The sequence below is a fragment of the Tasmannia lanceolata genome, unplaced genomic scaffold (genome assembly GCF_043159265.1).
Source record: "Tasmannia lanceolata isolate RefF3 unplaced genomic scaffold, GAP_Taslan_0.1 ptg000018l, whole genome shotgun sequence".
Lineage (NCBI taxonomy): Eukaryota > Viridiplantae > Streptophyta > Magnoliopsida > Canellales > Winteraceae > Tasmannia > Tasmannia lanceolata.
This window is the reverse complement of record NW_027518695.1, coordinates 5,692,583-5,708,410: the sequence shown is the minus strand read 5'-3', so window position 1 is coordinate 5,708,410 and position 15,828 is coordinate 5,692,583. Positions and strand designations below refer to the sequence as shown.

General features: G+C 39.0%; 1 protein-coding gene across 1 annotated transcript; it reads left to right on the top strand.

Moving 5' to 3' along the window:
- Positions 1-6,487: 6,487 nt before the first annotated feature.
- LOC143850687 (4-coumarate--CoA ligase 2-like) lies at positions 6,488-12,841 on the top strand. The gene is made up of 5 exons (XM_077359910.1): positions 6,488-7,566; positions 8,498-8,696; positions 11,540-11,753; positions 11,858-11,960; positions 12,437-12,841. Exons 1-5 carry the CDS (start codon positions 6,592-6,594, stop codon positions 12,554-12,556), a joined length of 1,611 nt encoding a protein of 536 aa, XP_077216025.1. The 5' UTR covers positions 6,488-6,591; the 3' UTR covers positions 12,557-12,841.
- The last annotated feature ends 2,987 nt before the right edge of the window (positions 12,842-15,828 follow it).

Sequence of the window (15,828 nt, the reverse complement as noted above, 5' to 3'; positions counted from 1 at the left end):
CCAACTGTGTGAGAGGGGCGGCGAAGAAGGAGAGGGAGGGAATTGAGTGGGCTGGAGTGGAGAGAACACCAAAAATCTAAAGACCAGTAAAAAAAAAAAAAACCTATTTAGAGTTGATTTTTTTGTTTTCCTGATTTTGGGACCTTTTCATGCTATCCTCACCCACACCCTCTCTCATCTCCCACCCATCTCTCACAAATGGCCCCCAAATATTCCATGTTATATTTTTTCACGGTGGCCAAACATGGCCTAATTACTTAGCAACATGTGTGTACATGAACGCATGGGGCCCAGAGCCACCTTTCTTCATATGCATGTGACAAAAAATCCTTGGATTTACTCACACTTTCTGTTTATCTTTTTGTATAGTTAAGTCTTCTTTTTAGGAGATTTTGTGACCATGTGTGGAAGATTTTCTTTGTTTTTAATAAAATACATCGTAACATTTAACAGCTATAACAAATTTTACCTTAGAAAATATTTAATAGCTACAATTAAATTCCCATCTATAAGATATTTAATGCATATAGTGAAATTTATACATAAGGTTTTAAATAACCTCTTCACTTCTCAACAGCTACCTCAGTTTTCCCATTAGATAATCACTCAGGAGCTAGGATCATGAACGAAGGTCAGATTAACGGTTGTAGGCTCTCATATGGTCAGCAGCAAGATCAGTGGATCCCATCCACTTTTGATCATTTAAAAAAATCAAGTTAAAGATATTAAATTGTGTACAGCATATTTCTTATTTGGAATTGAGTTAGCGTACGATTAGATCTAACCTGACTAGTAACTACATTATACGGCATTCTATTTGAATCCAAACCCAATGTCTCCATGTCTCTTCTTACTGAATGGAGATTCGGTACACAAGATCAAGGCTTACAAACAATCAAACGAAATGGAAAAGAGTTGGAACAATGTTTTTATTATCAAAGTTAGGATGTTGCCGATCATTTTGGGTTTTCATGCTGGCAATTTAGTACAAGCATTTCAAATTAATTAGGAGGGATTTGCTAGCGTCCATCGCAAAAGGTATTTCGTGCATGGTCTGTTGCATGTGAGAGCTCACAAGGTGGCTGCTTTCACATGCAACAGACCATCCACGAATTGCTTTCTGCGATGGATGCTAGCAAATCCCTAATTAGGATGTTTCCGATCATTGGAAGTATTTTAAAGACATATCGGTCCAATAAGAACATGTTTGATTACATTGAAAAAATAATAATTCTGCAAAATCAAATTTTCCAATGTTTTGCTAGGTAAATGTTTTTCCTTTTCACCTAAATTTCAAATTCTTACCCCGATTCTCCTAGAAATGGAATGAAAAAAATAAAAATAAAAATTAATTAAAAATTTTAATAAAAATTTCATTCCAATTGGAGTAGAATTAGAATACCGATTCATGGAAGGAAACTATTTTAGACGATTTTCACCATTAACTCCACCCCATGAATCCATTCATTTTTTTTAACTAAACGATGGTTGGATGGAATTAAAATAGAACGCTGATTCCATTGCTCGATTGCAGCAATCCAAATGCACCCCGAGAATTAATCCATGATATACTCTGTTTTTTGTCCACGGAAATATTTTTTTAGGGGTGTCAACAGATCCAATACAGATTGGATCAACCCATGTCTCAGTCACGATGCATTCAAATCCCTTATCCGTCGAATCAGAATCAGATTAAGAGTGTTCTTCAGATCCTACTTCCTGTGTGTCTCCATTCACAATCCATTTCAAATTGAGACAGTCCATTGGAGTCTCCTACTAGGTCTTACTCAAATTACATTTCTTACAAGAAGGCTAGGTAGGGTTGTGGTGCAGTGGGTTAAGAACTTAGGGTTAATGCTTATGAAAGGTAGAGAAGAGAGTGGGTCATGACTTGACAGAGATGAATGACCAAATACTGCAAACAGTTATAGCTTGAAAAAAATGCATGACTTATTTTACTAAAATACCCCTGAAATAATACTTTAAAGTTATAAATAAGTGGAAGGGTATTTTCATAAAATAGTAAAATAAATCCAGATTTAGGACTATCCCCCAATTGGAAGATTTAAAAAAAAAAAAAAAAGGAACCTGTGGTAAGGATCTGTCCATTTAAGTTCGGATTCGGATTGTCTACGGTGTGGGTGAATTGACACACCTAATATTTATATTTTAATGATCGGGAACATCTTAGATGGTCTCGATTTGATGGAACTTTCAAAATACTACATCACATGAAAAGCCAGAGGAGTCAATAATTTTTTATATTCTCATTGAAGTTTCCAAGGAAAAGAGAGCCACTAGTCAAACCAAAAGAGAGCCACTAGTGCGTGAATTGACACGCTATTCTCATACGCCAATTTCCATCAAGTCATGTGTTCACACCTTCTCCTTTCACAGCAAAATAACCTATGAAATGAGGGATTTACTAGGCAATTTGGTCATTTCGCAGCTGGCTTTTGCATGCGAGAACAGCCACACAGGTCGTTGACTTTTTTGGATAATTTTGTCTTATTCTTTTAATTCATCTGAGGTGGTATCATGCAAAAGCCAGCCGCGAAATGGCTTTCTGCGAAATACCCTAGCAAATAGAAGACTTTTAACACGAACCCACTAAAATATATTACAGGAATGCTAGACTGAAGGGCGCCCTTGCAAAAACGAGGTGAAAGAGCACCCCCATTGGGTGTTCATGACACCAAAGTACATTAATAATAGCTGAAATGTCGAACAGGATGGTGAGGTGCAGCCAATGTGGGCGCCCTTTCGCCTCTTGTTTGCAAGAGAGCCCCTGAGTTTTTAGCATTCCTCAAAATATAAAGAGGGCTTCTACCAAAATAGAAATCCTTTTTGTAAAATATGATGGGTCCTCTATCATTACACGTGCAAAACAATACAAGAGAGCTGGAATCCCCACCGAAGCCAACACAATGGGAGGGAGGCGGTTATTATCAAAATAATCAAAACGTGGGGGGGTGTCATTATTAAAAAATTTGAATATTTAGAAGAAGCAAAGCTTATTCTTCTCGCCAGTACGAGTAGTCGATTGATAACAACCAAATAGAAGAATCCCCACAATTGCTTGGAACTAGGTTTTCTTCGAATTAACTTGCATTATTTAATTTAATGTTAATTAATCGTTTTCTAAAGATACCTATCTAACGAATTCGACTTTTCATATTTGTGGGCCCTTTTGGCTAGACTACAAGGGTGCATTTGGATTGCAAATCGGTATCTGATTCCGATTCTACATGATTCCAGTGTTTGAATGAAAAAAATGGGATCAAGGTGGCGGAATTGACACCAGGTCGCACCGAGGCAGAAGTCGGGGAGGGGGCGGTCCTGCCTCGGAAGGAATGGAATTTTTAGAAGATTTTTGTTTTTAAAATTAAATTTTAATTTTAATGTTTTCTTCATTCTGTTTAAAGGAGAATAGGAGTAGGAATCAGAATCCAATGTCGATTCCAATTCCATATTCCAGCAATCCAAATGAAGCTTAAGGTTTTATGATCAACTCAGAGCATTTAGCAAACATGCTAGTAGCTCATATTTAATAAGACGATCAACATAACAACAGCCCTTCGAAGGGGTTTGTTAGGCTCTTTGTGAGCGTTTTGGCCAAATTTTCTTATGAACTTCCTGCCTTGATTCATTTGATTCCTCGAGATCTGGAGTCTACTAAGATTTAGGGTTAAGGATGAAAAGTAGAACGAAACAAGACAGAGGAAAAACGCCCTGAAAACGAAATGCAGGAAAATGAAATTTTGTTTGTGAGTTTGAATAGGTTTTGAAATTCTATGATTATACCTCCCATGAATAGACATAATAAACGACAATAAGAAAGGTTTTTCCATAAATTGATATCATCCTTTCGGATCTTCTCTGTTGGAATTTTTGGCTGTACCTAGGCCATGATCTGAAATTATTTCAAGCGTTAGGATATGGATCCAATGGACACGATCAGGTTCAGTTGCTGCGCGCGCCCGAATCCTATCCATTAACATTTGAATCAGTAAAGATCGACTTGGGTGCATTGACATCCTTAGGGTCAATGTTTTCTGGTCATGTCTCCCATTGCTCGGCTGACAGTTTCTCAATGAAAGCAACTAGCTTAAATTGCAAAAAAAAAACAAAAGAGGCTGTCCTAATTCTGACCTATTTTGCGTGCCCTAACATTATTTCTATAAAACACATAATGTTTTCTAATGACTGACTTCTAAAGGGATTGAGCCTCCAGCTCATTGGTTAAAGGACTTGTTCCCCAACCGAGAGGTCGGGGGTTCCATCCCAGCTTACCAACCGAAGAAAAAAAAAACAAAGACTTGTAAAGGGGATTCTAGTATGAACATGCGCATAATTTTCAAAGGAAAAATATGAGAGGATGGAAGACCAGGTAGGTCAACTAGTTCAGTGATTCAAACTATTTACCTATGGATAGAGGCAATTCATTAAATTCCACTATCGTCAGATAATTACTAAAATCGGGTTTTCATTTGTTTTTACCAAAAGCTTACCCACGAATTGGGGTTAGAATCATTCGTGTTAGGACCTGGGTGGAACTCACCTTTAAAAGTTACCACTTTAAGGGGGGAGGTTTCCCATCCACATCTCTACACTTTTCTGTAGGGGTGCAACTTGGGTCGGATCGGGTTGAGCTCTTGCTAAAAAATGAATTGGAATGAACCTGAACATGACCCGATTTTAAAGGTAAAAGGTCAACTCGAATTCCAAAAAATCAACCTGAGTTGCACCCAACTTTTCCGATGTGGGATCTTGCTTTTGCATGAAACCCCAACAATCATCCCCTTTCACGCGGAAGCAACGTGCACAACCTTGCCCCTCCATGTGGCAGCAATGTAGGAACAATGAGATCTTCTCGGAGAGAATTTCACCGTCCTCGGAGGCACCGGAGTTACCGAGATCTTTCCCGAGTGACTTTTTCACCCTCGGCTGGCACACCGGGTTACCATGCCCCAGCTCTAATACCACTTGTTGGGACCCAGGTAGAACTCACCCTTAAAAGCTAGCCGTTATGAGGAGAGTGCCAATTCCTTTACAAGCACATTCATATCTCAACAGTTTTCAGATGTGTGGGATCTTGCTTTTGTTTGGAAGCCCCCAACAATTCGGATGGGAATGCTGCACTACCCTACCAAACATGTAAATAGTTTGAATCATTGAAAAAGGTTGTCCTAGTTTTTATATGAACATATTTTCCTTGAAAAAAAAATTATGTGCATGCATTGTACGAGGCCTTCCTAAACGATGCCATTTCATTGCTTTTTGCAGTAGTACCGGTTTGCAACATACATGACAACCAACTGAAGGCCTTTTCTCACATGCGTGCAAAGATTTGAAAAAAAAATCAAGGTCGAAATATTTGTTTTACAAGCTTCTTAAGACGGTAAAAATATGGTCAGATGTCCTTTTCGAATCTCAAATGTCGTCGGTAAAAGTATTCCGACTATGGACCTCCCAAATCTTCATTCTTTGAGCGTGTTGTATGGTGATCAGGGCCGTTGCTTTGCTGGACCCCACGTCATATATTCTGTCTGGCCCCACATTGTGGGTGATTTGACCCAACAATGATATGACGATTCTAATTGCTCGATCAAGGCTTACAAAAATAGCAACTATCAACGATTCAATTTAGTAGAGCCAAATATTGTGTGGGGCCCAATGGATGGGCCATATCATTGTAGGGGCCCAATGGGTGGACCCAGATGATGAGAGTAGTAAGATCAACGGCGAGTCTACGTGCCATGTGGAACCCAGAAAACCAACAGCCAGGATAGCAAAATTTGAGTTGGTGAGAAGATGACCTACTCATTTTTCTAGTTTTCATATTTCCCAGCGATAAGTAAGACCAAACAGACGCCAATTGAGACCCAAACTAAGTCAACAACCACTACTAGATAAAGAAAAGGTTATATCAGGCTCCACTTATTGGGTCCCACCTTTGCCTTTCGTACATATCGGATAATGATTCTAGGCCCTGGATTTGACAAACCTTATTTATAAATCTGTCAAGTCATTTATCTTAAGCTTACGATGCCCTCTTGCAATGCGATAAAAACTACCTGGGTCACCACATGATCCTCTAAAAGATCAACGGTCTCGATTCCATATAAGCCCTCTCTTTGTCCCCAAAATCTGTCTTTTACATTTGACTTTCAGCCAATGTAAGTGCGAAAGCCAAAAACCGAGTCAAGGCTCCGACTCGGATCCAATAATTTACACGAAAACAAAATGATTCAAGCACGCGTCACGCGCATGTTAGAAACAGCGGGGCAATAGTTGAGAATTCGGGCGTAAGAGTCCCGGCCTTGGTGTTAGGTAAAATCAGATGTGCCAGAGAGTGGAAGGTTTCTAGTCAACGTGACCCTCCACCAAAGCACCTTCACCAACCCTTCTATACGTCAAAATCCCACCCCATTTATACCCCCTCACAAACACAAAAATCCCAATCAACACCCTCTATCTACCCCTCCTCCACCTTTATATTTCCTACCCAACTCAAAGAGAGAATAGGAGAGAAAAAAAAAAAAAAAACACAAACCCAACTCACCCATTTCTCCTCTGCAAATTCCCCTCATGGATTCCTCTCTTTTCCGATCAAAACTCCCCGATATTTACATCCCAAATCACCTCCCTTTACACTCGTACTGTTTCCAAAACATCTCCTCTTATAGTTCTCGCCCTTGTATAATCAATGGTGCCACAGGAGATATCTACACCTACGCTCAGGTCGATCTCACCGCCCGTAAAGTCGCCGCCGGTCTCCATAAACTCGGCATCGAACAAGGCCAAGTCATCATGCTCTTGCTCCCAAATTCCCCACAATTCATCTTCGCCTTCCTCGGAGCCTCCTACCGCGGTGCCACCACCACAACCGCCAATCCTTATTACACCCCAAGAGAAATCACAAAACAAGCGAGAGACTGTAATGCGAGACTGATCATAACACAGAGTGTCTACTTCGAAAAACTTAGAGACCTCGCCCAAGACGAAAATATAAAGATTATGTGCATAGATGCACCCCCTCCCGGGTGCTTGCATTTCTCGGAGCTTACGGATTCCGACGAGAAAGATCTCCCGGAGGTGGAGATTAATCCCGACGATGTCGTGGCACTACCGTACTCCTCCGGTACCACTGGACTACCCAAAGGAGTAATGCTCACGCACAAAGGGCAAGTGACTAGCGTGGCCCAACAGGTTGATGGAGATAATCCCAATCTTTATATCCACAGTGACGATGTGGTTCTATGTGTGTTGCCACTTTTTCATATTTATTCTTTGAATTCTATTCTATTCTGTGGGCTACGGGCGGGGGCTGCGCTATTGATTATGCAGAAGTTTGATATTGTGGCTCTGCTTGAGTTAGTGGAGAAGTATAAGGTGACGATCGCACCGATCGTGCCGCCGATCGTGCTGGAGATCGCTAAGAGCCCACTGATCGACGGTTACGATTTGTCGTCAATTCGGACGGTTATGTCCGGGGCTGCCCCGATGGGGAAGGAGCTTGAAGACACGGTGAGGGCGAGGTTTCCCACTGCCAAGCTTGGACAGGTATGGAATTTTTTTAATTGTTTCTTAATCTTGATTCTAATTTGGAATTTGCTAGGTAATTTTGCATAAAGCTACAGCCACACAGGCTCACATTTTTTTCCCGATTTTGTCTTATTCGTTTTGTTCATCTGAGGTGGCTGTTGTGTCTTGCAAAAGTGAGCCGCAGAATGGCCCTCACGAAATTACCTGGCAAATACCTTCTAATATCTTCGATTTGTTTATGTGTCTTACGTAATCTTTAAGTTAATTAAAATGAAATTAATTCTAGTGGTGACCAAATTTGACTTTTTAAAAATCGGTCCGGCTCACTCACCACTGTATTTTCCACATTCAACCGTCAAAGGAAACCAAAGGAGTGCGCTTAACAATATCAAAGTTAAAATATTGTAAACATAGATCCAACCAGATTATTTTGTGGGGGCCACTCCAATTATTCATATATAATATAAATTTTATATAGTTATAGCTAAAAACACATGTGGCTCAACATTTTTGGGATCCAAAGCATTCATTTTGGAAGGCCCTTCCACAGATAGGGTGTGTACCAAAAATCAGCTCTCTGTATGATCATTCTAACACCATCAAAGGTGGAAGGAAAAATCGACAGAATGTGTGTCCATGTTTCTGTTCATTTTTTTCCTTCACAAATGGCACGGTTAGGATGATCTTACCGGGCTGATTTTTGGTACACACCATTTCCATGGAAGGGCCTTCCAAATTAATGCTTTGGATCCCAAAAAATGTGGGGTCATATATGTTTTTGAGCTGTAGCTCTGATAAGCTTATCTTACCTATTAGGAACACTTTCCTCTAATTTTTATTATCATTTATGAGTTTGTTGATTGCTATTTTGTATTTTTTATTTCTGTCAGCAAAAATTAACCAAGTTCGCTCAGTGATATGAGGCTAATATTGGAATGAAATTTTGCAGGGGTATGGTATGACAGAAGCAGGGCCAGTGCTTTCCATGTGCTTAGCTTTTGCAAAGGATCCATACGAAATAAAATCGGGTTCTTGTGGAACGGTAGTGAGAAACGCTGAGTTGAAAATCGTTGATCCCGAGACTGGAGCTTCTCTGCCTCGCAATCAATCAGGAGAGATTTGCATTAGAGGAAGCCAAATAATGAAAGGTATAACCTTCATTTTCCCACTTAATTTCCAATTAAATTTTTACTTCCGATGCTTGATTCTGGCAGTCCAAGGGGACCCCTTACGTGTATCATACGTTTTTGTATTAGTTTAAACAACATATCAAGATTGTGTCTCTTGCATATAAAGCATGCTTTTTGAATTCATTTAAAAACTATAAGTTATTAGGCGCTGTTTGCTCCACCAACTTATGAATGCTTTAATTAATCATCAGATCACAAAAGATATATTGTTACTACTTGTCCACCTACCCCTCCTCAAATCCCAAAAAAGCCTAACTCGCAGGTAGGGGTCGCAAGGGTCCCCAAACCGAACCCTCAAACCGAACCGAACCGAAATTTGAATCGCTTTGGTTTAACCAAACTGAAATTGAATTTTCGGTTTGGTTTCGGCCAATTTCGCCACCCCTTGCTCATATTCATTGGAAATCGGGGGCAACGGTTCGGTTTGATGCCCAAACCAAACCAAACCAAAATTTGAATCGGTTTGGTTCTACCGAACCGAATTTGAATATGGGGCAATGGTTTGGTCTCAGCTTGGTTCCGCCAATTTTGCCATCCCTACTCGCAGGCATACTTTTATTGATGGAAAATCAAACCGAAACCGAATTTTTGGTTCGGTTTCGGATTGGTTCGGCGAATTTTGCCACCCCTGCTCGTAGGCATACGTTTCTTGATGGAAATGCCCTTTCAGCACTTCTAAAATCATAAATTTCTACCAAAATTTAATTGTGTTTCCCTGTTTTTGCAAATTATATATATATATATATATATATATATATATATATATATATATATATATATATATATAGAGAGAGAGAGAGAGAGAGAGAGAGAGAGAGAGAGAGAGACTGAAGGGAGCCCTTGCAAAAAAGAGGTGAAAGGACTCCCCCATTGGCTGCAAATCACCATCATGTTTGACTTTTCGGTAGTTATTAATGCATGATGGTGTTGTGCCGCCATTGGGGGAGCCCTTTCACCTCTTTTTTGTGAGGGCTCCCTTCAATTTAGACTTCCTCACACACACACACACACACAAAATCAACTTCATCGGATCATCCTAACCCTTCCATTTGTGGAGGTTAAAATGGATGGGTGCGTGTGTGTGTGTGTGTCTATATATATATATATATATATATATATATATATATATATATATATATATATATGAGAGAACATTTCCTACACATTTCATCGGATCATCCTAACCCTTCCATTTGTGTAGGTAAGTTACCTACACACTAGCTTAAAATATAGTGGGGGCCCACATTGTTTGGGTGATCCAAACAATTCATTTGAATGGTCCTCACATAGATAGGGTGTCCACAAAAAATCAGATCCATAGGATCATCCCAACCCTACGATTTGTGGAGGTAAAATGGACGTGTATAAACCTTCACAAATTAGTCCATTTTTTGCCTCCATAGTTTGAATGGTTAGGATGATCCTATGGATCTGATTTTTTGTGGACACCTTATCTATGTGAGGATCATTCAAATGAATTGTTTGGATCACCCAAATAATGTGGGCCCCCACTGTATTTTAAGCTAGTGTGTAGGTAAGTTACCTACACAAGTGTGTAGGAAATGCTCTCTCTCTCTCTCTCTCTCTCTATATATATATATATATATATATATATATATATATATATATATATATATATATATATAATCAAAAGTTTTTGCACAAATAACATTGTGATTTTAGAGTTTCTCAATATAAAAAAGAAAAGAAAAAAGGTTTAACTTCTAATGTAAGTCAACATCAATCATGTGTAGAAATTAATTTATCATAAACTTTTTTTTTACTAAATCATAATTCTTGATGACTAATTAGAAATTAATTTTCCAACTTCATTAATTATAAGTTAAAAAGTAAAAGGGAAGTGATATATCCGCTCCTTTTGATCACCAGGAACACCCCCTGTCAGTGTTTGTGGCAATAAGGGGCATTGAATTCTTCTGAAATAAGTACAACAGCCCCTCCGTAGTCATTGGTACACTAACTAGGGGGTGTTCCTGGTGATCAAAAGGGGCGGATATATCATTTCTCAAAGTAAAATCATGTGCAAAAGATATAAAATTAAAAAAGGAGCGTTGAATATCCCCCCTTGACGGATATTCCCTCCCCCGTAATAGATATCGTTAGGATATACAAAGTGGCAGAGGAGCCACCGTTAACTCCAAAAGCTTAAAAGTTAACGAATTCTGTTTGTGTGGGGGCGGGGTATCACTGCCCAAAAAACAGAGGGAAAGATAAGGAGTAGAGCCGCCTTCTTTGACGAGGCATTTAAGACTGGGTTCATTTCTTTATCCAGACATTTATACAAGATACAATCTTTACGAGGAGTAATGCTTTTTTAATTCGAAGTGGGCGTAGAAGACGACATGGGCTGAAATACCAGGGTTACCGAGATAGGGTTCATAAATCGTATTGGTCAATGGTCATCACAGTTCGAACTGCTCCATTTCATCTCACTAATCCTTAACTATCATACGATGATCCTTATCCCATTTTGCGTTGAAAGAACAAGGGCCCACAAGACTCTTTTCTACTTGGCTGTGCAAAAGTTCATTTTGGATTTTGAGAATTGATTTTGAGTCCAAAACTGATTATTAGACTCAAAATTGTGTTTAATTTTAAGTCCAATAATCAATTTTTGAACCCAAATCAATTCTCAAAATTTGAAAACAAACAGGGCTTTAATAATAAAAATAATTTCTATGCCAGTAGTTAATACCTTAATCTTGAATCACATCTCAGAGCAATTTGAAAATTTATGTTAAAATTTAAATATTTCTAACATATAAAGCGCAATTATGCAGGCTATCTCAACGATCCTGAGGCTACCAAAAGAACCATCGACAAGGAGGGCTTTTTGCACACCGGAGATGTAGGATTTGTCGACGATGATGATGAAGTATTCATCGTGGATCGATTGAAAGAGCTCATCAAGTACAAAGGTTTCCAAGTGGCCCCCGCGGAACTCGAAGCCCTGCTCATTAATCATCCCAACTTAGCTGATGCGGCCGTAGTTCCGTAAGTCTTATATATTAATCAATTATAAGTAAATATAGTTTTAATTATTTTTCCAATTCTAGACATCGGATTGTTCTTACCGGCATTTCATTGGGCTTTTTTAGAATGAAAGATGATATTGCTGGGGAGGTTCCGGTGGCATTCGTCGTCAAATCCAATGGCTCAAAGATCACCGAGGAAGAAATCAAGCAATACATTGCTAAACAGGTAAATTTAGAAAAGAACAAAAATGCCCTTATAAAATTATGAGAAGCGTGAAAGAACTAATTACTCCAAAAGTTTAAGTTGTTAGAGTTGGTGTTATTTAATCATCTCGATCGGCCGGGGTTCCCGTGCTCTTTTGTTTTCATTCATACAAATCTTTGCCGCTCAATGAAAAAAAAAACACAAATCATTTATACATCAACACTCGCCTCATGTGTGGCCCCTCTATTTTGGGGTTAGCCATACACGTGGCAGATGTGGCCTTTCTTTTGTGTTGGGAGTACACATGGATTTTTAACATCGAAGAGTTGCTTGGTTTTTAACGAGTACCTGCTGTAAGGCAATAGCAGATACAATGTGAAACAACTCCAAAAACTCCTTAATTAAGCTGTTAGAGTTGATGTTATTTAATCATTTATACTTCAACAGGAAGATCAAGTGATATGATTACTAATTTACATTCATTCTCATTCATTTAGGTGATATTCTACAAGAGGATCAGTCGGGTGTTCTTTGTGGATGCCATTCCAAAGGCGCCTTCCGGCAAAATCCTTCGAAAGGATTTAAGAGCGAAGCTGGCAGCTGGTTTTCCAAATTAAATAGCAGGAAATTCCAAATCAAGTGACCATGGCCTTCACATAAGGGGGCTCTTCTCTGTGATCCCCAGCAAAAAGGGGAAAAAAAACCCATTTCGTAGGAGACCAAGCAATAGTAAATGTTGCTTCTTCTATGTGAACCCCAGATTGCGTTTATTAATTAACATTTATTTGTGATTTCGACGTGTGTTTATATGAGATTTATGTATTATGATGAAGCAATGACAATGGAAATACTAATGATCTGTGTAAAATATCTTGTCGATTATACAAATGGGAATTTATCTATGGACCACTATCGATAGGCTGATCTTGACCGATCCTACGCTGCAGGTGACGCAGATGAATAGAATGGCCCCACCAAGGATTTGGTGACGACAACAATTCACTGATTGGGTGATTTTAACCGTTGGATTGGTGGCCCAATCCAACTTCTGCCAATGCAAATAAGCATGGAAAGACTCCTGTTTTAAAACTATCACTTTCATTTCCAAAAGCCACTGGGTCTACACGTGTGGTCCAATTCATGGTGGGTCCACTCATGAATCATGATGCACGAGTAAAATGGTTGCACTAAAAGCCAAAAAAGAATTTCGCAAAAGTCTAGACACAAGGACCTAACCTTCTTCAAGGCTCTTTGAAAGAAAATGATAGACAGGACGTTACTAGAAAAATGTTTGGAAAGTAAGGGCTCCTCCGTGGCCAAAACTATTTTGCCCCACTTCTTTCAATGTTCATAATTCAGATCCGTTGATCCTAAATATGTAGTTTCTTTTCACTAGTTTTCAGGATTTATGATGCTATCTCTATTACTGCACACGCAAATCTCTCCCTCTCATTCCTTCTCAGCCCTTCTCCCTCTCTATTCCATGAAATAATTTTTCAGGAGTTTTAGGAGTAAAGAAAATTAGGTTGGGTTGGTGTAGCTCACCTAAAACAGTTCTTTCTCCTCTAATTAACCTAATTCTCTAAGGTCACGTTTGTTTTGGATTTTGGGAAAGTAGGAGTTCTAGGACTTGAAGAAAATTAGGTTGGGTTGGTTTAGCTCACCAATCTCCTCTAACCTAACTCGCTAAGGCTATTTTTGTTTTGGAGTTTGAGAATTGATTTTGAGTCATTATTGGACTCAACTTTGCATTTAATTGAGTTTATTATACAGTTTGGACTAAAAATCAATTCTTAAAATCCAAACATGGCCTATATATAGGGTTTTGGTGAGTTCACTATTTGGACAATTGGAATTGATCTTTATTTTGGGTTGGTTATATTGCCTACGAGTTTAGGGTGGCTTGGAGGTACCTCAGCACCATCTACTAATCCCTTTGGTGTTAATAATAAAAATATAATACGTAAAACAACCGCAAAATGAGACACTAGAGTGAGGGACTCTTTGTATGCCCCCTAATTTGGTCCTTATTTGCCAATAAAACTCTTTTTTCGGTTAATTTGCAGATGTGCGAATATTGCTAAATAATAGAATGGGGCACACATTATTTTGTGACATTTGGAACCCTTGATTATTATGAAGGAGAAAATATATGGTGTATTCGCACATTGATAGATGTAGGCGGTACGGCAGGAGTACCACCCTTCATATTTGATCCAGCGGCGCGCACCTTAAAAAGTGCCCTGCTGTTGGATCAAATATCAACGGCGGTACTGCCTACACCGGTCTGCTTGCGCATGCACAATATAAAATTTCATTACGAAGGAGAAATTATATGGTGAATGAGCATGTAGATCAGTGTAGGCGGTGTGACAGAAGTACCGGTCTAATATTTGATCCAGCTGCAGCACCATAAAAATTGCCTTGTTGTTGGATCAAATATCAAGGGCAGTACCACGTACACCAATCTACATGCGTACTCACCATATAAAACGTCATTATGAAGGAGAAATTATTCGGTGAATGCACATGTAGATCCGTTTAGGTGGTACGAAAGAAGTACCGCCCTTTATATTTAATTCGGCAGCAACGCCAAATATCAACGGCGGTACCGACTACACTGATCTACATACGTATTCACCATATAAAATCTCAATATGAAGGAGAAATTATATGGTGAATGCACATGTAGATCGATGTAGGCTAAAACATTCCAAACAAAGGTGGGTCCCTCCTATTTATCTGTTTAATTTGTATGCCTAGTGAAACTTACAAACGACAGATATTGCAGTACGTGTATTTTAACTAGTTAAATTTAGATATGATTTCCATTAGAAAGTGACTAGAGCTCGTACAAAAGGCTAAAACATGAGTGCATGCTTGGTCATATATCCCAAACCACAGTTTCATCCCGCTGTGGGAGTTGCAAAGGGACATGGGCCACGGCTCATTATGTTTCAAAGGTGATTCATGTCATGCCAAGAACCCTCTCTCTTGCATGATAGACTTATTTCAATGCTTGCCCCCACCATGTCATCGTAAGTCTAACAGGTGGAAATGTTGCCCTTGGCCCTCTCAGCTGTGCACTCTACTATGAGAGTTTTTCGAAAGAGACCCAACATAAGTAGAAACTAATTTATGAATCTGGGCATAGAATATTTTCTTGGTAATGTGTTACAACTCATGCCGCAGTTCACCCTGCCCATTATGACAATCTAAAGCAGTTTTGAAAAGTCTAGTGTCAATATAAGGAGGCAAAACATTTGGGCAAGATCATTAGAAACACAATGAACAGAATTAAATAATCCTTCCAAGAGAACTAATTATTGTTGCACAATTACACGTGAAAATTCCTCACCTAGGGTACAAAACAAAACAAAAAATTTGAACAAAACAAAACAGAATGACCCTCCTAGACTCGAGGCTTGAGTCGGGTTAGGGTTGAATTAATGCTACCACCGGTTGAGCTAGGATTGACCCCAACCCCACCAAACCCGCCAAGTTACCCCCCCCCCCCCTGTTTGGAAGCCAAGAACTATATCATTTTTAAAAGGGAATTTTGCTGATAATATTTGCAAAAAGGTCCCTAAAACTCACCTACCTCAATTTTCTCCGTTAAAATTTTTAAAATGGCAAATTTACCCCCCAACCCCTCTAATTCTTTTTAGCGTATTTTGATTTCCCTTCCAATATTTTCCGAAGCAAATTAGGAAAAAAGCGAAAATAGTATCTCTTCCAATACTCTCCTAAAAAATACTTCAACAAAAAAAATCATTTTAGGAATTAAATAAATTTTAAATACCTCTCAAAAAAATTAAATAGGGTTGGTTTGAGTTATCTTTTCTTCATGAATAAATAAAGTAAAAATAATCGAAATAGGAAAGATGAG

Excerpts from the sequence above, each read along its gene's own strand:
- LOC143850687 (XM_077359910.1), top strand. The coding sequence starts at position 6,592 with ATGGATTCCTCTCTTTTCCGATCAAAACTCCCCGATATTTACATCCCA. Across the intron at positions 7,567-8,497 it reads CCACTGCCAAGCTTGGACAG|GGGTATGGTATGACAGAAGC; the intron begins GTATGGAATTTT and ends GAAATTTTGCAG. Across the intron at positions 8,697-11,539 it reads AGGAAGCCAAATAATGAAAG|GCTATCTCAACGATCCTGAG; the intron begins GTATAACCTTCA and ends GCAATTATGCAG.